The sequence below is a fragment of the Electrophorus electricus genome, chromosome 9 (genome assembly GCF_013358815.1).
Source record: "Electrophorus electricus isolate fEleEle1 chromosome 9, fEleEle1.pri, whole genome shotgun sequence".
Lineage (NCBI taxonomy): Eukaryota > Metazoa > Chordata > Actinopteri > Gymnotiformes > Gymnotidae > Electrophorus > Electrophorus electricus.
The window spans coordinates 3703815-3727071 of NC_049543.1; the positions used below are offsets into that span (position 1 = coordinate 3703815).

The window sequence follows — 23257 nt, forward strand, 5'->3', positions numbered from 1 at the left end:
ACATGCTTCCTTGGCTCTCGCCAGCGTGAGGCAGCTTCTGTGGGGAGGAAATAAAGAGGCACGCACTTTACGCACTAGGCCCCAGTGGACACTCTCAGTAACACTTCTCTGTTGAACTCTGGGTCTATCGTAAATATACTTAAAATACTTTTTTTTATACTTAAAAAACAATTTTAAATTCTCAACAAAATATATATGCATTGTCTTTGATCTTATAGACATATCTCTTCATATGAACTACGTAATCTATATGAATATGTTACACTAATCACAGATTGTTTACCTTTTTCCAAATTTATGTTGAACAATTAAAGTAAACACGTATATTTAATAATTAACATAAAATGTTTTAAATGTAATTTTAATTTTCCAGTTACTTATTATCTATAACCTCTGACTATCAGAACACCAGCAGGTGGCAGTAGGCAACATGATAAAAATAAACCTTTATTCTCTTCAAATGCCATAGGCATTTTCACACTGTGAAAATGTGTTTAACCTTCTCCAATGGGGAAGGTATAGGGATACTTGATTATCCATGTTTGGATTATTGAGTGTAGCACCTTTTTTTTCACAATCACAGTAACATACATTTGTGTCTTTTAACAGAATACTGAATATATCATATTCCTTGTTTCTATTGCTCTTTTTTGTTCAGTGTCAGTGCAGGTGCATTTAAATGTCATGTGTTTGTGCAGGACGGTTGGATGTCCAAACCGCCGGGGATTACCACATTATGACGGACAACATGCCAAGGCCTCACACGGGGATCAGCCATTGGTCACGCTCATGTGCGCCGTGTGGATCGACACAAGAGGGCTCCTGGCTACGACCTTCACGGTGGCTTGCTCGTCTCTCCCCAGCACTGATTTCTGATTTACCGCCGGGCTGCCACCCCTGTCAGGGCCTGTAGGGTGTTTTCCATGTTTAGGCAGAGGAACACAAGGGCAAGTATAGGCAAGCACAATGGAATGACTACAGCAAAATGTTGAGGGACAATTTCTGAGAGCTGGAGAATGCCTGCAATGCCGATGTTGTATGATCACTCTTAAGCTCTTAAGCAGTGTGTATCTGGAAGACAATGTGCTTTCTGATTGCGCAACAACTCCTGACCAGACTGCTATGAGAAGTAACAGAAAAGCCTAGATGCTGATAACTGCTACTGTACACCTGATCCACACATTGTAAGGTCATTCTCAGCGGTGCAGAGTTTAGGATAGTCCCAACTATAACACATCTGATTCAACTCTCAGTATCTATCATATAAGTTGAACCAGGTGGATAAGAGCCTGGAAAGCACTGAGCCATGCACAGGCCACCAAAGCTCATCAGTCAACGTCCCCATCAGCCGGCATCTCCCAATCATCTGATTATCGTGCAATGTTTACCATAAATGTGGCACATTGCAGAAAATAGGAGCAGTGCATCTGCAGGGAACATGTGAGCACAGGAGGCCGTGGGAGCCCAGGCCGCTCGGAGCAGACGCTGTGTCTGATGATGATGGATGCGTGTGTGGAGACTGTGCAGGGACCAGGGGAGCCACTCGCAGGCTCTCCGCATTCTGTCACCTCAATGAGATCTCCTTCACTAATTCTCGGAGACAATTAACTTTATATGGAGAGGGAGAGAGAGCGGGGCTTAAAATGACCATGTTGGCCTCCCTGCACACTGATGTTCTTCTCTAGATTTAAGCAAGATATAGGCTACCACTCATTTTTCAATCTAATATGTATTATGTGTGTGTGTGTATTATATATATATATATATATATATATATATATAAAATAGTTTTCTTTCAGAACATTAGTTCTTCTGCATATGTGAGAATGTCTTCAAGAATGATGGAAAAGCATCATAGGTAGCTGTCTCATGAAGCTGGTTAAGAGAACACCAAGTGCGTGCAAAGCTGTCTTCAAAGTATAGCAAAATGGTAGTACACATATTTCACATACTACACATGGTTTCCAAAGTGCTTGCTTACACAGCTGATGATCTCTGTATGAAGCATTCTGTTTTTCTGGAAACCTTGTCTACTTTATTACGATCTCTATATCTTTTACTACAGTACAGTACATTGCAGTTACTCACTTGGACTCTCTCTCTCTCTCTCTGTATATATATATATATATATATATATATATATATATATATATATATATATATATATATATATATATATATATATATATATATATATATGTATGTAGATGCCTTTAACACATTTGCAACATTTAAGAAACTGGACTGGGAGTGCATGGCAACCCTGTGCAGACTGTCTGACTGTCTGTCTGTCTGTCTGTCTGTCTGTCTGTCTGTCTGAGCCCCTTTCTTTGCCTATTTTCCCACAAGCTGACATTTATTTTGGCAGTATCAGGACAAAGCAGATACTCATGGCCTCTAAAGCCGCCACGATGGCAACTGCTTCAAAGCATACAAAGGATGCAGGAGCAAAACATGTCTGTGATTACTCGCTAATTGGTTCCAATCCTGCTCCATCCCTTGTGGACAACAATGTAGCTCTGCTGGTTGTCCATCACTAGATCTGTGGATTCTCTGAGATATGTCATGGCACCTTTTGAGACAGCTGTGTTTTGTGTGAATGTGTAATTGTGAGAATGTGTGTGTGTGTGTGTGTGTGTGTGTGTGTGTGTGTGTGTGTGTGTGTGTGTGTGTATGCGTGCGTGTGTGCGTGCGTGCGTGCGTGTGTTGTGTGTGTGTGAAATAGAGAGATATAAAAGAGAGTGAAAGAAAGGCACACCAGCGGTCCAACACTGCAGATATTTGATTGTGACCCTATTGGTAAAGCAATCTTTGGAGTCTCAAAGAAATGCTGTTTGTATAGTTTTTTTTTTAGTTGCTCTTATATGCATTTTATTTATTTTTGAAAAACATTATCACCTCCATGATTCATGCCATCTTCAGTGAGTGCTTCTTTTAGGCATGCTTTCACAAGCATTGTTCGAAGAGCCCCAAAGACTCCACCTATCACAATAAACTGTCTAGCAAAGGCTACACTCCTGCACATCTACACATCTGTCAGTACAGGAACAGGGGCATGGCAGTAATTCAGAAGATACCTCACCCTTACACGTAGGATGCAAATAATACTTATCAGCCAAAATACTGATGCTTTGTCTGACACTGCGCAGACTTGTGAGACATCATGGTGTGAGACCTCAACACATGGCAATGCTGACTACATTCTCGAGATGACATCCTTGAAGCTGTATGTTTAACTTCTAACCATTCAATTATAGAAAAATTCATTTTGTACATCCAGATTATTAATAATGACGACATTCTTACTGGCAAGGCCGGCTCTCCAGAAAATGAAAAATTATCTCCACCATCTCCATATTCAGTCAGAGTTCAGAAACTATAATACATTCATATGTTCTTCTATGCAAGAATGGACCATTCTCAATTTTGGCATTACTGAAAATGATTTTATTCACCCATTTACAATAAATCGATATAAACCTGCCCAGGTGTGTTGCGTTTGGTAGGATAAATGTTTAAGAAAAAACAAACAAACAAACAAACTAAATCCAAAAAAAGAAATCGAAACACATTTCAGTAATAAGCACATACAGTAAGTCAAAACATATCACAAACAGACCAGCAGGTAACAAGAATGCTTTTATCTACACAGACATCCTATTCAAGGTTATTCTGCTTTATATAAACTCCCCTGTTGTTCCTTGCCAATACATGCAATTGAATCGGATTGGTGGAGATTTTGTTCATATTAGTCTCATTCCTTGCCTGTACAAAACTAGGAAAACCACTTCATATGAGACCCATGCTTTAAACCAGTCATGTCATGCAGCACACGTGGCTGTTATGAACATATATTAAACGTTAGGGCTAATAAATATCTTTGATCAATGATATAAGGGAATTATCCGTGCCTCTATTGTTTCATAAAGAATCAACAGAATTATTTATATAAATACATAAACATAAATAAATAAACAAGTAGATAAATAAATAAATGACACTGTTAATCAAGGAAAATAAACAACTAAATAAAAATTATCCAACACCAGGCTAAAGGATTGTTTAAAAATTTGACCGCTATATCTACTGTGCATGTGCGCCAAACATCGACTGGATTTTGTTGAGATTCCGTTTTCCTTTAAGGCTGCCAATTGTAATTTCACAGTTATGAACTCAGGTCCTGAGCGATTCTTGACTGCACGTGAAATTTACAAGGACACAACATCGCGCATTTTAAAATTAGGTGAAACTCATTGATACGGTGTGCTCGAGTGCTTTCCGACGCAGCGAGGCGATACTGGTCCCTCTCCAGACATCGCTGTCCGGGGAGCTACATAGTTGAGGTGAACCGGTCACATTCGTTGGACCAGAAAGAGACGCGGGCACCATACCAGGGAAGGTGGGCTGATACAGATGCGACTGAAGGCCGGAGCCATTAGACGATAAGCTGTTGGAAAGACTCATCGAGTTTGGAGGCGGACCAGCTCCAAGACTGCACTGTGAAAGGGACTGGGCCATGGCTTGCTGTCGGCCTAATGAGGGCGGGAGCTGTAGCTGTGACACTCCGGGCATCCCCGCCGCAGCCCAGCGGGTATCGTTGGCGTGAAAAGAGCAGAGGCTGTCCCCCATAGCGGCTGCCGCTGCTGCGGCCGACGGAAACTGCGGCAGACTGTGTGTGGGGAGCAAAGTACCGGGCGCGCGGAACACGTTTGTCGTCTTCTTGCGTTTCTTCCATTTTGCGCGCCGATTTTGAAACCACACCTGTGAAGGGATTGAAAAAGAAAAGCAACGATGAGATTGAATTACCCAAGTTATAGCATTGTTCCAGTGTTATTCCAGTTTACAGTGTTTTCTGTCCAAACATGCTCTTGCCTGGCTGAAATGCTTCTAGTAGTGCAATTTAATTCCTGCCTCCTAATCAAAAATTATTATTATTATTAAAATAACATTATCATGATAATGCCCCAATAACAACACAAATATTCAACCAGACAAGGCCTAAAACGATAGACAAATATTATTCTATCACTCGAAATTTCTTTATTTCTTTTTTGTTGTTGTTAATTTGGTCATTTGTGATCCACCATTTTAAAATAGTCTAATATATCGCTACCAGGCAATGCACCAGTATCATTATTTGCCCTATAAAGATTATTTAGTATTCGATTTTTCCTAATATACTGGTGTGCTAAATTGTAATCCGTACTATAGGCTATGATCGTGTAAGGGATCGTTAAATTCCCAAACCTACGTTTGTCTCTGGCAGCCAGAAATACTTCTTATACCATTAGAAACTGGAGAACGATATTTTGCTGGAGGTCTGAAATGAAGACATTATGGTTGATAGGCCATTTGAAGAGACAAATGGTTGGTTGACCTTGGTGCTTTATCACCTGGGCTGAAAATAAATTCATAACATAGGTCTGTACTTTTGCGTCTATCTTCTTCTCTCTATTGTGGAACAATAACTATTTAAACAATTGAGTGACTTATAACAAATTATGATTATCGCTTTCAATATCCTATTTATTCGTTTGGTGGCTAATCAGCATATCACAGACATTTTTGCTTACGGCTTATACTGCTGTAGCTAATACTATGCTATTTGAAGATGTTGCGATTAATTAGAAAAATACTTATTAAGTTGTATAATATATAGAGAGGATTTTGTAGTAATGGCAAATGCATAAATCTGTAAACATTTTAACATAAGCCTGCATTAAACTCTGATTATATATAAACATATATTCAAGAAGAATGTCAAACCTAATAGAAAATTGCAGTGACTTACAAATATAACAGTTTAATAATGAGAAAAGTAAACAATTCTTCATAGTCAGTTCTACGAACAGCGCTCGGATTAGTAACATTGCTTTTGGAAAGACGTCACACATTTTCCAGTTATTTCAGCAGAGACGTCTTCTAATCACTAATCGTTAATGAACCCGGACATAAGGCCAAGAAATATGTTTTATGAATACGAAAACAACTCAGACCCTTTTATCAACAACCTTGTTCCAGCACCCAAACATTGTCGTGCTTCAAAAAAAGAGTTCCGAGGCAATTTGTTTTACCTGAACCCGAGATTCTGTTAATCCGATCCTTAGCGCCAGTTCTTCTCTCATGAAGATGTCAGGGTAATGGGTTTTTGCAAAGCTCCTCTCCAGTTCGTTAAGTTGCGCCGGAGTAAAACGGGTCCGGTGTCGTTTCTGTTTCTGCTGGTTCTGTTGTCCGCCCGACTGACTCGAACTTTGCTGTTGCTGTTTTTCTTGGTCTTTGGTGCTAACCTGCTGCATGCCATTGGGATTTGATCCACCGTTACTTATGTCTTCCCCGGGGAGCAGAGTGGTTCCCTCGACTGCGTCGGCAGCAGAGGTCAGATCGCCAGGATGTCCACTCTCCGTCGCTCCAAGTCTGCACTTTAAAGCATCCCTATGACCCAGAAGCTCGGCAGTAGCATCCTTCATCCCTGCAAAGTCATTGTGAAAATGTAACCTCTTTCCGTGTAACGAAAAAGTGCAAAGCTGTTACACCATTTTTAATAACAAAACAAAACAAAAAGTCTAATAATTGAATTAGATGTTGTTCACAACCTGTCTCAAAGATAAAATGACACCTAAGTCATCACTGCATTCTATCAATATTTAGACAGGTTGATAAAATATGCTAGATATAATTAATTCACTAGATAATGAATTACAATATCAAGTCATTTGAGTTCAAAATTAGATTACAAATTAAGTGCACATCAATTCATATTTTATAGATTAAAAGTTCCTCTATCTTACAGTGGAGCTGAAGACCGGAGTTTGGTGACGATAACTCACCGAGGCGAGTATCCAAGAGGTCGGCGTGAGAGAGCATTGCGCACCGTTCCAGCGCGAAATGCTTCTAAAACTACCCTAAAACTTTTAACTCCTTTAAAAAGCATATAGTGCCCAAATGAAGAAAAATTCTCCGTGTGTTTAAAAAGGTGCTCCAGGCATTATAATGTTCCTTAGAGAGACAGGGAGGCGCTTAATAGTTGGATGAACCCATGAGCTTCCTCATATGAGAGCCAATCAGAATCGAAGCCTGAAAATGTCACCCCCGCGAGCACACACAACCAACAACCATCAGCATCCACAAACCAGCTTCTTCTGCAATTACTGTCTGGTTAATATCCGATCTGATTTATTGTATCTGTCCCCTTATTATATGCAATAAATGACTTAATAATCATAGCACACAAACAGTTTATAATAAATCTAGTTATATGCGAAAAAAAAATTGAATGCTAGCCTTGCGCGCGGATTTTGGCAGTTGCAGACATACCAAACGGCAAAAATGAATGTAAAGAGAGGCGAAGGGACATTTGATGAAGTCAACAGTTTACTATTTTCGTGGCGGGAAACAAATCGAGGGGAATAGTGCAGCGAGTGCCTATTTCCAGGCACGAAAAAATAAACACGTGGTTTGAGTTTTGTACTTTTTTTTTGCCTGCGCGAAAGACGGCCAGCAGATTTATTTGGGGATAATCATCCATCATGTGTGATTAATTCTTGGAGGCAGCTAACCACACATCCAAAGTACATTTCCAACAAGTCTTTTTCAAGACCATTAAACATTTGAGGCGTTTAGTGCTACATTTTATCTTTACAGTGAGATCAGTGGGTGACTAGGCTATGAATGCTATGCTCCAGTGCTTACATAAGGTGCAAATACTTCATATATTCTTTGCATTGAACAGATAGTGTTGTTGCTGTTTTTTGGTGTGTTTTTTTTTGGGAGCTGGACAAGCTTAATTTGATCCTTCATTTGTATAAATATGTCATCAAAACTAATGGAATTAATTTGATTTACTTTTTAAAAGATAGATTAAACAAATTGCTCCAATAAATAAGATGCAACTAAGCATTAAATGTTTAAATGATGACGTTAACAGCTAACAATTAACATTTTTGTTGCGTTGGTGAGTTGCCATGAATGGAATAGAAAAAGAACAATAACAAAAAAACCTAAATAAAAAAGAAGAATGCGTTTATTTTGGAATTCTCAATTCGCTCTGCATCAGTTATCAATCTTGTAGCATATCCGACACCGTTATATCTCGATTTGTAGCACTAGTGCGACTGGGCAACCAATGAACGGCTAATATAAGATTTAACGCTCTTCGGGAGCAGCGCCCTAGTTCCGGACTATCCATAACCTCCACAGCCATCTCGTGTCGTGATTTTTGCTGTATTTTGAAAGAGGCAGGATCTAGCATGGTTTCTTCCCCTTGTTTTCTGTTGGAAGAAGCACAAATGGTTAAAATCACCATGCGCCTACAATGAAGGGCATGTCACCAACATTTTTTTTTGCTATGCCTATGCCACAAATAAATATTTTGAAAAAACAGGATTTTATTGATGGTATGGAGAAAGTGATGCATTTTATTCTTTCTCTTTATTATTCTTAATGTATGTATAATAATATAAAGCAATATAAAATGCATTTCCATAATGCAGTAGATTGAATATTATGATATTGAATTACTCTATGTTGATAATAATAATAATAATAATAATAATAATAATAATTATTATTATTATTATTATTATTGTTGTTGTTGTTGCTGCTGCTGTTGTGTTATTTCTATTTCGTGGTAGTTGGGCTACAGCGTGGGCAATATTTGTCACCAAAACCGACATCAACCAGTAGCACGAGCTTTATGGAGTGCGACCTCCTTCGTCCAGACAAGGTGATGACCCCAGTCGCATTTCAAACCGTGATTAGACTTGGTGCCCTCCATGCGGACCCGATTACAACGTGAGTTATCCGGAAAGAATACAATTAAGGTTCTAAATAAAATAATCAGCATTGGACGGCGATTACCGTAATGAGACTGAGTTCTGGTGTGTCACGGAGTAACTAGCCTCCATTATGGCGGGTAATGAGACTTTAGGGGATGGACACGACAACTGTCCAAACGTGTAAAATGCACTCCATTAAAGTCATGCTTTGATGGATAAATGTTTACCGTATTGTCAACCGAATCTTGTACCCATATATAGCGAAGATATCCTAGTGTCTCACAAATGCATATGCCTATGTATATCCTGAGACTACACGAGTAAACTAAAGGTCGCGTTATTTTCAATTTCAATTTGGTGCTACGTTCACACAGTGTTTGAATTAGCGCCTGCAGAATTGACTTACTTCTTACAGTGTTTATTTGTATCCGGCTGTTATTTTATGTACACTGTAGGTGATAATTCAGTAGTTTATTTCTGTGTTCTGATCAATGGTGGCATAGTACGATGAGGGGAAAATTGTAATATGACATTAGATTTCATAGTCATCAGTGGAGACCGATGCGTGATTAATATCTCTCAGTTCATCACCGATTCCATAACCGATGCCCTTCGTTCATTTCTTTTATCTCCCTACAACTCACAAATATTTTGTGAAGCCCTGTTTTGCATCGAGGGTAAAATATAGCGTCACATTACACTGGCTACATTGTACACTGCAGTGATACTGTAAAAGCAGGCCAAAATGGGTTTGAGGAATATGCTCTCTTATGACGGAAATGATTTCGTCAAGAGTATCCCTACTCTTAGAAACTGAACGTATAAACAGCCAGACGCAGTAACCCATATAGCCTGCATCTTCCACCTTCATTCATTCAAGCGAAGGATCGATGGCTTGAAAGAAGGGGGGACTTGGGTCAGTGGTCATTCTGAGTTGTTCTAAATTAGGAACATGTGCCGGTAATTATTAAACTCCGGCATAATCACACTGCTAATGCAATTTAATGCATCAGCAAATTAGTACTGAAAATAATTAGTTTCACTGACCTTGTACATTGAAAGGCTATAGCGAACCACGATGCTTAAATGAATCAAACCAGTCTCCTTCCCGACAAAAACCGCTGCTCATTCATCCGTGTATCTTTCATGGGCTAACAATAAAAGGTAACAATGCAAGTCGGTTACTGCCTTGACAATTGTTTTGTTTACCTTTATTACTTTTTAGAGATACAGTTCTGGGTCAGGTTTGCAGGAAAGCATAAACCGTGTTCAAGCTATGTGACGGGATATGGGGCCTACCATTTTACGGTGATGTTCCCAGAACACCTCGCACTGAATATCAGAAATGAGTTTACTATGGCAAGGCGTTTAAGATCACCAGTGGGAAATCACTTTCTGCACATCGACAACTGCCACTGTGTTGAGATGCACTTGAAGACTCCAGCAACTGTCATGGTATGCTGAGATGTTTAAATGAATTGTTCTTATTACGTTTTTTTTCCTTCTGACAGGAGGGAAGTGTCATCCAGAAAGGACGCCGATGCACCAGTGCTCATTTCAAAGGTAGACAATCAACAATGATCAACAAAGCCATCGTGTAAAAAGGCATCGTTTGATATCTCACTGGCATAACCAGTATTTGGGCTTCACCATATTTCCTCACCTGTTTGATTCTCAAACTGCTAAGTGACGCTATAAATCTGACAATTTGCAACCAATCTCATTATCTCCAGGCCGTGACGTTTCAACTCCTTTCTGTTCGTTCCGCTAATTTTCTGTCTGTTTCTCTGCTGCTTGTCCACAACGTACAGCGCTGGCCCATCCAAGATTAATTGATCGTCAATTTAACTCTAATTCGAACCAAGTCAGGTGGTAAATGGACTGCTTTTACTTGATTGTTAGTGAAATTTGCGCAAGTTGCATTGGTACAGTTTGATTATTTATCAATTACGCCCAAACGAGCTAAATCTATTGAATAAATTCCAGCCTGATTGCTATAATAGAGTTTGAAAATATCGCTATTGATAATGATTTCGTACTAATAGTCTCTTTCCGGCTTTTACTAGCTTGTCGAGATGACAGTAGAGAATTCATTTTTCACGGAATCGGCTGCGTGCGCGGGCAAGCACACTTTAATCAGATGCATTATGGGGCACATCCATAGTAATGTGTGTTCTTTGCCCAGAGAGCCTGAAATACTTTGTCATATTTTGTGTCAATTACTTGGGATTTCAATACATTTCCATCAAGGCATCCTGTTATTGTTGGGTTATGCAAAGTTAAGTCCACGAAATGAAAGAAGTCAAAGTTATGTTGGCTTCCAACACGGGGGAACCAACTGCAGAGGAATCTAGCTAGACTAATATAGCAAGAGACGCTGCTGTTCCAGCTCTGATGAGTGTGGCTTATTAGCGAGTTTTATTTTATTTATCCCTTTTAGTAAAGCATTTCGAGAGAAAACAGACCTACACACGCTTCTTTTCTAAATGTCGTGACGTGTTATTTGGATGACTGGGTCTACCCCATTCCTGAACATTTCTGTGTAAACGAAAAAGTGTTATAAGAGATGCCCTTTTAATTCAGATTTTCATTATTAACCAAGTGGAACCTACTTATATTGCTATTAATAGCAGTCTATATATAGGTCGTATGAAATAGCCTATATCAGACTAAAAACAACTGCATAGGGAAATGCGAGAGGAAATGCGAGGCCATTATTAAAACCATTCGTCTGCATTAATTTGAAATTAGATCTCTGCGTGACAGTGACAATAACGTAGCAGCAGTCGTACTTTGGCTTGCAAAGAAGAAAAAAACAAAACAAAATTAGGCCTATTTCAAAGTTCTGGTACCAGCTACAGATTTTAAATACTACTACGTGCAAATGTAATTAGTCAACGTTGATCACATGATTAATTCCGTTTTATTAAGCCTGAAAATAACTAAATAATTCATTTTTTACACGTAGGCCTGCAGCTGAAAGTGCAACAGTGCGGTGGCCACGTGACAAGGCGGGGCAAAGGTAAACAGGAAGGCGCCATATATTGTCTAGTGGATACTGACACAAACGATCACGTATAAGCTATTGTGCTTTACATGTGACGAAACCCAGTCTTTTCCTAGGCTATTCAAAACAAAGTGTTTCCTTATTTGCTATAAAAGTAAAAAACTTAAAGCAGTGCATGTTTGTGCTGCTTTTAGGCAGATCCTTTTGCATACCTTTGTAAATAATGCGTAAATAATGCATTAAGCTGTTATATCCCTAGACTATTTTGTTTTATTTCGTGGTTTGGGTCAAGCATTAGGTCAAGTTAGTTTGGCACCCAACGTATAGCTGCATTCTTTTAACCTGACCCCTGAAATCCTTTCAGAGGTTATCTTGATTCACTATGTACCGCTGTCCGAGACTTAATTGATGGCACTTTGAATATGTCAGAATTTTAAAATTAGTATTAAAAACTCTTTAACGTATGCGTAAGACCCATTGTATCTTTGCTGTACGTGTGGTGTGCATAATAAACATCTTCAACGCACACTGTTGAGCAAGGGGTGTGCGGTGAACAATCAACCTCAGCGCGTACGATCCAGTGAACAGCATTTCGCAGAACTGCGGTGAATATGCGTTACTAAAACGCATCAGTTTTTAAAATCATACTGTAATATAATAGTAACTAGGCCTCTGTAGTTTTATTATGTTAGTAAACGGATATAAATGCATGGGCATTGGAAATGTGCTCATTTTAGGGCTTAAGCTTTCCAGTTTTCTTGTTTATTACAACAATGAATAAACTTTTAATCTGCCATTAGTGTAGTTATTTATATGGAACCTTTAACTAAAATGTATTGATAAATGTCTTTTTTACACTGTTGCACTTCTCAATCAGATTACTTTTTATTTAGTGCAAGAAAACCAAGTGGCTTATTGTAGCTCTAAAATGCCCCGTCTAGTTTAACTAGCTACTTCTATCTTTCAGCGTCATAAAGCCATTATTCTTACGACTTTATCTGTATAGGAAAAATATATTTGTCTACAATGATGTTTTATATGTCTATATGCAATAATGTATTATTATACTGTGAGCATATAACATTTTCTAATGCATAAACTGAAACACATTATATTGCTACATCTCGCCATCAATGACTCTAAAATGCAAATTAAATTAAGATCAGTTAGATTAACTGTAGGGCTATGTCTCGTACATTTGGCACCAGCCATTATATGGGTTCACCCGGGACCCGTTTTCAATTTGAGCCTATCAAAATAAAATCAATATTGCACCAAAGGAAATATCAGCCGCAGTGTGTGCAGTAACATGCTTTAAGTAATGAATATGATATGAATTTTACATTTTAGCTTTGGCCTTTATTTCATAAAAAAGTTGAGAATCTTTCCAAAGATATATGTAAATACACGAGTGTATCAATATATAGTCTGTATTCAGCTTCAATTATAAGGTTAAATGTTATTTAAAAAATAAGCATCCGGGACAGGCGTTATGTGTTTTGTGGGGAAAAAACGTTCCCATAACACTTCTTTCTCAGAGGTCTCGCATATATTTCAATTTGTTTGAACGTTTACCAGCACAATAGGTTCACCACCTTAAATATTTTAAGAGGAACACGATCGTTTCACTCATCTGATAACGATATTAGCAATGAAATTATTGACCGTGTAATGATGACTAAGGCCTACCGAGCTATTATCTTCATAAGCCACACTGACAATATATTTTTTCAATTCAGTTTTTCACGTGGTCTAATAAAATTGACACGTGACGAGATCATAGTTTATTATTCTTGCTCAGAAAAAAAACGTCTTATTGTCCTGGAAGGTTTTTCTAAGTGACCTAAGGATTCATTTCAAACGTTAAATCTTTTTGGGTCCCACCGTTTCCCTGACCGTTGATTTTTAGTAATTTCCTTGTTTTCCAAACTAATAACTGCCACCATCAAGCGACTGCAGGCTTCGCTGGGGCTGCAGACATGCTGCTTGGCGTAATTGATATTGAACGAGCTGTTATAGGCGCGAAAATGGCCGCTGCTGGATAATTTGCAGTTTAATCAGCGTTTGTAATGAAAGCCGCTGATTAGGGGCCCGTTTGAAAATAAAAGAGAGTTACAAGGAACGTCTGTCAGGGTCCGATGATAATTCAGGACTAATTGTGCGCGATTAGAGAGAACTGGATGACTCTGGCTTCCTCTAATGCAATGAGAAACCAGAAGGGTGGCGGTGAGCTTTCAAATGGACGAGTCAATCGACTGCAAAAGGGGCCTGAAACATTTTGGACAAATGAATGTAAGTTTAACATACTAACCCTTAAAATAAGAAGCGGATGGAAGTTGAGGCTGGGCTATGCAGTGGGGAAAATTCTGACTTCATTTGGTTCCTTTCTCGCCCTGTATAGTTGTGAGAAAATACAGCCTATTGAAGCGTTATTCTGTAGAAGAAGAATAGCAACTGTAATAGACACGAGACACAACTAGCAGCTCTGGGGTAGGCATATTGTTAACTCAGATTCAACGAGGGGTGTCGATTAGCTGGTATAGATGGAGAGCACCAAGCACACGTCCATCTACATAAAGGCTATGGATCGGTGTCCTTGCAGAGATGGCCTTCTGAATAGCAATCGTAACATTAGTGAGCAGCGCATGTGCGTTTGACTGTGGAATAGCAATTAGTAGTGTTCGGGGAAGGTAGGGAAATTCGGCTGGGGCTTGTATCAGTCCACGGCATCAGCTGGTAGAAATGTGCTCAGTTAACGCGCGTACGCGCGCAGTAGCGCGCAACACAACAGAGCATGCGTAACGGTTCAAAGAAATAAGTACAGAAATATGACTATAATCAGGACATCATTCCCTCTGTACAGATGGTGCAGTATAGTGGCGATTCTAAGTAAAATAAGGCGACGTGTGCTGTGTAAGGCACAGGAGAGACGGTTGCAACTCCAGGCAGCCAATCTAGAGCTGTAACCTCTTTAAAGCCGGCGGTTTCTGCGCCAGATTATCCCCATCTATCCCGTGTCAATGACTGTCTTGTTGAAAGAATCAGTGGGTAAACAGGACTGACAGAGTGGGGGGCTCAACTGATTACACATACAAATAGACCGCGAGGACCGGGCGCTCTCGGAGATGGCTTTTTCGCATTGACAGAGCTTCGTCTCTAAGGGTCCTCTGTCCTAGTGTTTTCACATTGTCCTGCCATCAATCTTTCTATTTTGGCCTGGATGTTCTATAGAGTCACTTAATATCCCGCCTTCATCTCTTTTTTTTTTTTTTTTTTTTTTTTTTTTACTCGTGGAGCGTTGCGCCACAGAGGCACGAGCCCCTTTCTGTCGGATGGGGCGAAACAGACAAGCGAACATGAAATGATTTAGTGAATCCCGTGCGGTATTATCACATACCATAAAATACATCAGCCATGTTTTTGTGGGGGATTTATTTTATATATATAAAGTGATTCAGGGTAGACTGTAGTAGTGTTGCTTACTTTGTTCTATTTATTTAATGTGGCTAATTATCAGAACGCCAAAATGCTGGCGTAAGATTTGCCCATTAATTAAACTTTAGTTCGCAGAATTAGAAAATGTTCTTCTATGTAAACCAGGGCCTATGTAAAGCCCATGGCTCAAATATAAATAGAACACATACTCTTGGACTCTGCTTATCATAAATTCTCTCTGTGCCAGTAACCATGAATTTATCGTATGTTGTTTGCATAATGTGGTCCACATTATAAGTGAATCAGATCTTCTCAACAACATTTAATTATACAAGTAGCCAATCAAAAGCAAGGCGGAAAGCAAAATCTCCTCTTTCAAAACAAAGCCAATAAGTTTACTTAGTATTTACATTAACTGATTCTTATTGTGGCATATTTCTTTGAAATCAGGGTAGACTTTAAAAGAGAAGGTCCGGTTAATCACTAATGAACAATTAGTCTTGATGAAGGATTTCCTGTTACGCATTATTAGCAATGAATCTACACCGATCTATTTCGTCTTATCGCGTTATGATCATCACTGCTACCATACCGAACCTATTATTCTTCTGTTTCATTAAAAGTAGATTAATTAGGATTACAATGAAAACATTAACACCTAAAACTAATACACTAATATTGAGGCCGAAATAATATTTAACTGCATTAATTACAATCAATCCATAAGTCCGTGACGGAATTTATACTGAGTTACACAATTTGACTCGCAAAGAAATCATTGCTACTTAAACCTTCAACGTTGTTTTCTATGGAACAGAATCATATTGGTTTGCTTTAATTAAATGAATTCTCCTGTTTATTTTACATTAAAATGATCTAAGCCGGCTATTTTGAAGGCAGCGATAAGTGCTGAAAAGTACTTGTATTTTAGAGATACAAGCAGCAGCTTCTCCTCGACCCTGTCTTGCCGGCGATGGAGACATCACCTGTGTGCCAAGAGAAGCCTGTATTTATGAGCGCTCTGACAAATAGGCAGTGCAGCTACGCATGAGTGCCCGGTCTCATACGGTTAGCTTGTTTACCCAGAACAATCGCGAAACCTATTTCCATAACTAAAGCAAATCATTAGGAACCTTTTTTTTTTGCATTACATATGCTTAGATGCTATATATTACCCTAAATACAGCTGTTATATTTTACATAATCTTTTCTAGAATTCTGCTTATAAATGAAAATTAAAATAAAAGCAAGAATCTGTCAGCTGCAACTGCAAGTAGTTGCTTCAAAAATGATTTTAATGACTATGATAATTATAAATGGCTATTTTATCATCAGGCTGCAGATAAACAGTTTAATAATCTAATCTGTATACTTCTAGTTTTATATACCCTATCTCATTCAAATCATATCACACATGCCAATAATGTGGCATTTAAAGTAAGATTAGGATTATTATATTTGACCAGTCTGAATTACAAAAGCTTTTCTGCAAATAAGATGACAAGTTCTAAAATATTCTCTCAATGTTGTAGATATTAGCCTTCGATCAAATTGTAACGGCGTATAATGTTTAGTTAAATTAAAAATGATTTGAGTTTGAATTTGCTATATCTGTCACAAATATTCCCATATTAGCCACGTAATTATTTGATAGTCCCTGCAATTACGGGTGAATTTGGAGCTGTGGGGTCCCTAATTGGCCTAAATTTGATGTTTTGCATATTTGCATAATGAGGAAATTGGTATAAAATTGTGTTCATTCATTTGTGAAGAATCCTATGAATTTTATGAATTTGAAAGCCGACCACCTATACGGTCGGGGGTGGGGGGGTGACTTTGCTATCTGATGTCACTGGGTTTTGATCAAGGAGATCTGGACACGTGCCAGAATCGACAGTCGCGCGGAAAGACCTAAGTAAGTTCAGGTTTTCACTGTTACCGAAGGCGCTTATAAAATTCTTAGGCCAATATATATCTTTCAAAAACTTTACGATGTTCATAAAAGGAATATAGCCCCTAATGCAGTTCACCTGACCTACACGTGACAGTGATTTTCTTTATTAGTTTAGACAACACACTGGATAGTGAATTTCAGAGTTGGTGCAAAACTGACAGAGAACACGCGACTTCCTTATTAGCATGTCACTGCACCTGCACTACAACGTAATGGTGGTTTTCATATGTGATAACAGCAGTTTCTGCCACAAGACTGATTTTCGAATCTCTCTTTTTGGTTATGATGAGAGACAAAGCACAAATCGGGACAGAGGCCATTAATTGTGTTTTATGTGTTTCTTTCCCTAGTATGATTGAAATTGATTCGCGGTCCATGCAATGAATCACTATTAGTGTGCACAAACAAAGCACAAGCTATTCTAATCAATTGAATAATATTGTGCCTCTTGAACGGAGGACAAGAATGGAACAGTATGAAGAAAGTAAAACGTCATTCAAATCTGTGCATGAAATGTAGAACTCAAGAGTGTAGTAGGCGAATGTTCAAAATTAGTGATAGAAACTGTGGATGGCTATGCTCGCATAGATAATCTTACAGAGATTTTAAAAGTAATTTATAAAGCAGAATTAAGAGTATTATCAGAGGTCATGTTTGGACAAAAAGCATGCTAAATACTGTCAAAACCAATGACATATAACAAATTAAAAAATAGTTTTTACCATTGACTGCTTAACACAGGAAATAATATATATCCATCATATCATGAAATAATAAATTCTCACACAAATATGGAAATTTAAAAACAATCACTGTCATTTGTTGAATTTGTCTATTATTTCAGTATTCACAAGTACTACATAAAAGAGTTAACTGATGATTCTACCATTTCATGGGATATTACACCATAATGATAGTAATCCTCCCATTTAAATCTGATGTTGCCTCAGTCAATGGAAATTAACTTGCACCATACCTCTGAATGATAATTTATGAATAAAAATGAGAGTTTATGATATGCTAATGAAATGCATATTTACTAAAAGATTCATTACTTGGGAGAATGAGACACATTAAAATAAAGGCTTAAACAATTACAGGACAGAACCAACGCAAATAGGTAAAGGATATATTTATGAAAGCAGCCACGATTACATAATTAAATATGTAGAATCTGTGGAATAACATGGGAATGTTGAAGAAATGTAAAACAAAATATATCTCCACAATGTGAATTTTATAATCACTAACTACAACACGCATACACACACACACACACACACACACACACACACACACACACACACACACACACACACACACACACACACTCACAGGCCTGAAGTACACAGCAGCTGAAAAAGTGGGTATTTTACTTTGTGAGTTAATGGGAATAAAATACCTCAGTGGATGAGTGCAGATGTGTTTGATACAAATAGTCATTTTCCTATTTGCTGCCTCATTGAGCATGATGAATGATTGGAGTCAGAGAAGAGCCGTGATAAATGGCAGCACCTTGGCTCCATTGCATGCCCTATTGATTCTCCTTCTTTATTACCCCTACAACCCAGCTGGTTGCCTTGCTCTCTGCACACACACACACACACACACACACACACATGCACACACACACAGACACACTCACACACACACAGACACACACACACACACAGACTCGCATGCACGAAAACACACACGCATACATACACACACAAATGCAGGCACAAGCGCACACACACACACACATACACACACACACACACGCACGCATACACACGCGGACACACAGACATATCCACATCTTGTAACTCTGGGAAAGGGATTCTTCCTCCAGAACATTGTCTCCAACAGAAATATATTAGAACAATGACTTCTGTAGCAGCCTCACACTGGCGTTAAGAAGATAATATGCAGTGTCTAGGCCACATGAAAGCAGCAGTCTCATATGAATATAATGGAAGTCGATGCATATACCAAACTGCAGGTGATGACAGCAAGAAACAAAATCAAACCTGCATTGTCAGAGTTAAGAAGTTTGCTGTGGTAGTCTTCAGCATACCTGACTAAATTTTTAACTTGAGCTCCAGAACATTGGTATAGGAAAATATAATGAGGTTCCACCACCCACTGAAATGTAATTACCTTACACTTCTGCCCTATGAGCTGGAAGGTGAGAAAAGATGAATATGGAAAGTAAAAACCGTTGACCCTTCAAAGTTCAATTTGCCTTCGCTATTTCCTTGACCTTGTCCTAGATATAGAAAGGTAATAATTTAGGGCATTCTATGATAAGGATAAATGGCTTGTGTGTTCATGTTCACTGGGGCCAATACTCTGTACGCTGTGTTATCTATGATGTTACCTACGATGGCAATAACTACAGTAAAGCTTTGCTTAGAGATTTGGCATGGATTTGGCATTAATTGTTCATTGCAAATACTCAGAATCAGGTTTGTGTACATGTAAACAGTGGGAGATAATATATTTCAAATGTAGTCCTACTAGCGGGTTCACAGTCACCAACGCAAAGTCACATTTACCAAGAGTAAAGTGTCCAAGCCACAGTAATTACTGCATGCCACTAGTGTTCTCTTGAAATTAAATATCTGTAGTGTTTAGAAAAAAGGCTTCTATTTCTCTTCTATGTGATGTGCATACTTTGAAAAACAACTACAATCCCAAAAAGATAATTTAGTCCTTGAGTACATCAAGACCCATGTTGTTGTATCTGTACATTGTATACTTTTAGCTACATTTTCTTTGAAGGTCACAGGTTCTAATCATTTTGCATGAAAATTACCTAAATTAAACAGACTGAATGTCAGAGATCTTGAGATTGGCCCACTCCCACTTTTTTATTGCATACTGTTGTTCAAATTCAGATGAAATAAGTTCCTACTTTGGGCGTTAGGATTTGTGTATTTCTTCGTACGCTTTCAAACATCTATGAAAGGAAAAAAGTGAACATAGGCACTAGTTAAAACCTTAAATGCTCCGTTTTTTTGAAGAATGTAGACGCATTCTGGGTTCAGTGTTGCTTTTGGGAAATTCAATCTAATTTACTTTTTCTGTGACCTCACAGCGTGACTTTTTCCACCTTCGATGCGTTCTTGAGTACAGGGTACATTAATATTCAGGAAAATGTCTTCAGCACCCTGCAACCTCTCTGGGAGGATATTGTGGTTAAGTCTAATTTTCCTCACCATTCCCACACTGGGAGTGGTGGGTGAATCCAGCCTCTGTCAGTTCATTAGAAACTGACAGCCCTTCAGCTAACATCCACCCAAGAAGCACTGGCTCTAATCAAAGCTGACACACACACACACACACACACACACACACACACACACACACACACACACACACACACAATATGCATCAACTTTAATACACACACACACAGAAAATTCACTAATCAAAAAGTGTATTTCTTTGCAGTTGTCTCTAGAGAAATCTGTTGAGAGAAAATTGGAATAATTTATTAGCTTACAAGTTCGGGTTGACAATTGGCCCACCGCTATTTATCTCTGTAATAGGGAATGTCTCCAATGTGGCAAAACATACCAAATCGGACAGCTTTGATCAAAGAATGAAGCTGGCAAGTTTGGACATCTTTTTGCCTCATTGGGATACATGCATAGTAAAAGCCAGACAAGTGCACAAACTGACCAGACAAGTGACTACACAATATTAGTCTTCACATTTCTTGTCATAAGCATCTCCATGTCTTAAACATTCTTCAAAACATACATTATATATATATATATATATATATATATATATATATATATATATATATATATATATATATATATATATATATATAATCATTATTAGATGAAAATTTTTTCAAATTATTTGTTGCCAGAAAAGTTCACGAATGCACTTACAGTGGTTATTGTTTAATGCAGGGTTTCCTATGAGTGTCTGTCATAAAAAACTAACTATTTTGCATTTCAATGAGAGCGCTACTAATTAAGTGGCAGATTAATGGAATATTTTTTTCTTGGCATCAACCATAAAGATGGGTGAATATTTGAATCATTATTTTGACTTTATTATTCATTACTCTGATGGTACTTGTCATTCAGTTTTTTTGTTGTTTTTGTTTGGGTTTTTCATGTCTGTTGATACAGTCCCTGTGAACTGTTAATGTTTATTTTGTCTCATTAGTATTGTGAGGCACTTTTGATGGACTCAGAGATGGAACGACGTGGGGTGGCCATGGGGGTTGCACATTGCCTCTGCACGCACACACGCACATGCACACGCACACACACACGCACACGCACACACGCACACGCACACACATGCACACGCACACACTCATGATAATGGCCCTCACTGAGCACTAATGTGTCTCATCCCACATTCCAGGACTGGTCATCAGTTTCAGGAAAGCTTCCGTTTTAGGAAGTTCATTTTCCTTTTCATTCCTTTTCGTTCCTTTTCAGGAAGTTTCTGTTTTAGAGTTAATAGGGACAGAAGCCTTCCTGCATTCTTTTATTATTCTTTTATTATCTTTGATTTAAATGTGTGTATAATTCAGAAAGCAACTTTAGTTGTTGATTTATTGAGAGCGTTGTATATCTGTTGTACCAAATAACATTTGTGTGAATTGTATTTTTAAATCAAAGTAATAAACATCATTCTCATTGTAGTGCAGTTCAGTAAATGTACCACAGCCACCAGGAAGCAAAAAATGCATATAATATAGATATGAGAAAGCTGTAAGGGAGATTTCCTCACTTTGTCTGACAGATTTCACCTGACTGGTTTAAAAGTCCATTTGGACTGGTGCCTAAAATCACCTGCTCTAAGTCTCCAAAGAACCAGCACTCAGCCTAATTTGTATGCATTATCAATTAACAAACTTAATAGCCGGCAGATTGATTAGATCCTCAGCTATAGAGGGTAGAGCTGAAGCGAAACATGAAACATCATACAGTCTGCTTCTCTCTCTCTCTCTCTCTTTCTCTCTTTCCCTCCCTCCCTCCCTCTCTCACCCTGTAAAACACACACACACAAACACACACAAACAAACAAGCACACGCACACACACCCACAGCCAAAGGCTCTCACAGTAATCCACTCCTCTGCAGTTCCCTAATTAATGTATACATATGGCAGAGAATAGAGTGGAAACAAGCCACTGCTCAAATTTTAAATAAACCTTCACCATCTAATGAGCTGGGCTGCCATGGCTAGTTTATCACTAATTGTTCTTTCTGTTAATGAGAGACTGCCTTAATTCAAGGGTATAATACATTCACATATAATAAAATCTTAAATATTTCCTTCAATTATGGTGACAGAGGTTGAGGAATCATGTGTCGGATGATTGTACCTTGTAGCATTTTTTTGGAGTGATTAAGCATCACATTTTTCTGGTTGCAATCATGCTCCAAAATATCTGTTAAGCATAAGAGTTGCAAGGAAAAGTCATTGCTTAAGGATAAAATAGCAAGAGTCCAGTGCATAGTAGGTTTAGTGACAGAGTCGATTAAAGTCCTGTAGTAGTTGGCCTTCTATTGTAGAACTATGTGCTTTGATGTGTATCTCTATCACATCCATGGAAACAGCCATTTTTGAGTGCGTGCGTGGGAACATTCGTAGCTGACTGCATGACTGGCCAAGGACTTCAGCTCACTGATTGACAGTCTTGTTCCCCACATCCATCAATGTCCCTTTAGCTGCTGCTGCCACATGGACATCATCATCACTGACTCCCACAGGGGGATTGGGGCAGCAGTGAAAAACAGGTGCACACCGTACACATCACGATCTGTGTAAGCCTAGACATTTTACAATAATATCGCACAGTTTACACTTTTAGCTTGTTGTGAGAGCTAAGGTTCTGGGTGAGCACCGATTTGCTCCACCAGAGCTAAGGCTACATTTTACACTGGTTAAGTTACCTTGGATTGGGCTCACAGGCTATAGCAGTTTAGTTGTAGGCCAAGAAATGATCTTATTCAGAAGTCTTAAAATAATTTTAGAAGCTGTAACATACTCAGACTCAGTGCATAACATGGTTTGTCATTTTTGGAACAATGTTCCTTCCGATTAAACAATGTCCCATAGTTC

The 23257-nt window shown here is 38.5% G+C and overlaps 1 protein-coding gene across 2 annotated transcripts; it reads right to left on the minus strand.

Annotated features, from left to right (window-relative positions):
* Positions 1-4031: 4031 nt before the first annotated feature.
* otpb (orthopedia homeobox b) lies at positions 4032-6942 on the minus strand. Of its 2 annotated transcripts, none has more exons than XM_027006291.2 (3): positions 6828-6942; positions 6075-6469; positions 4032-4761 (listed from the first exon to the last, which is right to left on the minus strand). In XM_027006291.2, exons 1-3 carry the CDS (start codon positions 6862-6864, stop codon positions 4240-4242), a joined length of 954 nt encoding a protein of 317 aa, XP_026862092.2. In that variant the 5' UTR covers positions 6865-6942; the 3' UTR covers positions 4032-4239. The 2 variants fall into 2 exon arrangements, with proteins under 2 accessions (XP_026862092.2, XP_035386069.1); XM_035530176.1 differs by having other exon boundaries at positions 6789-6942.
* Positions 6943-23257: the final 16315 nt, after the last annotated feature.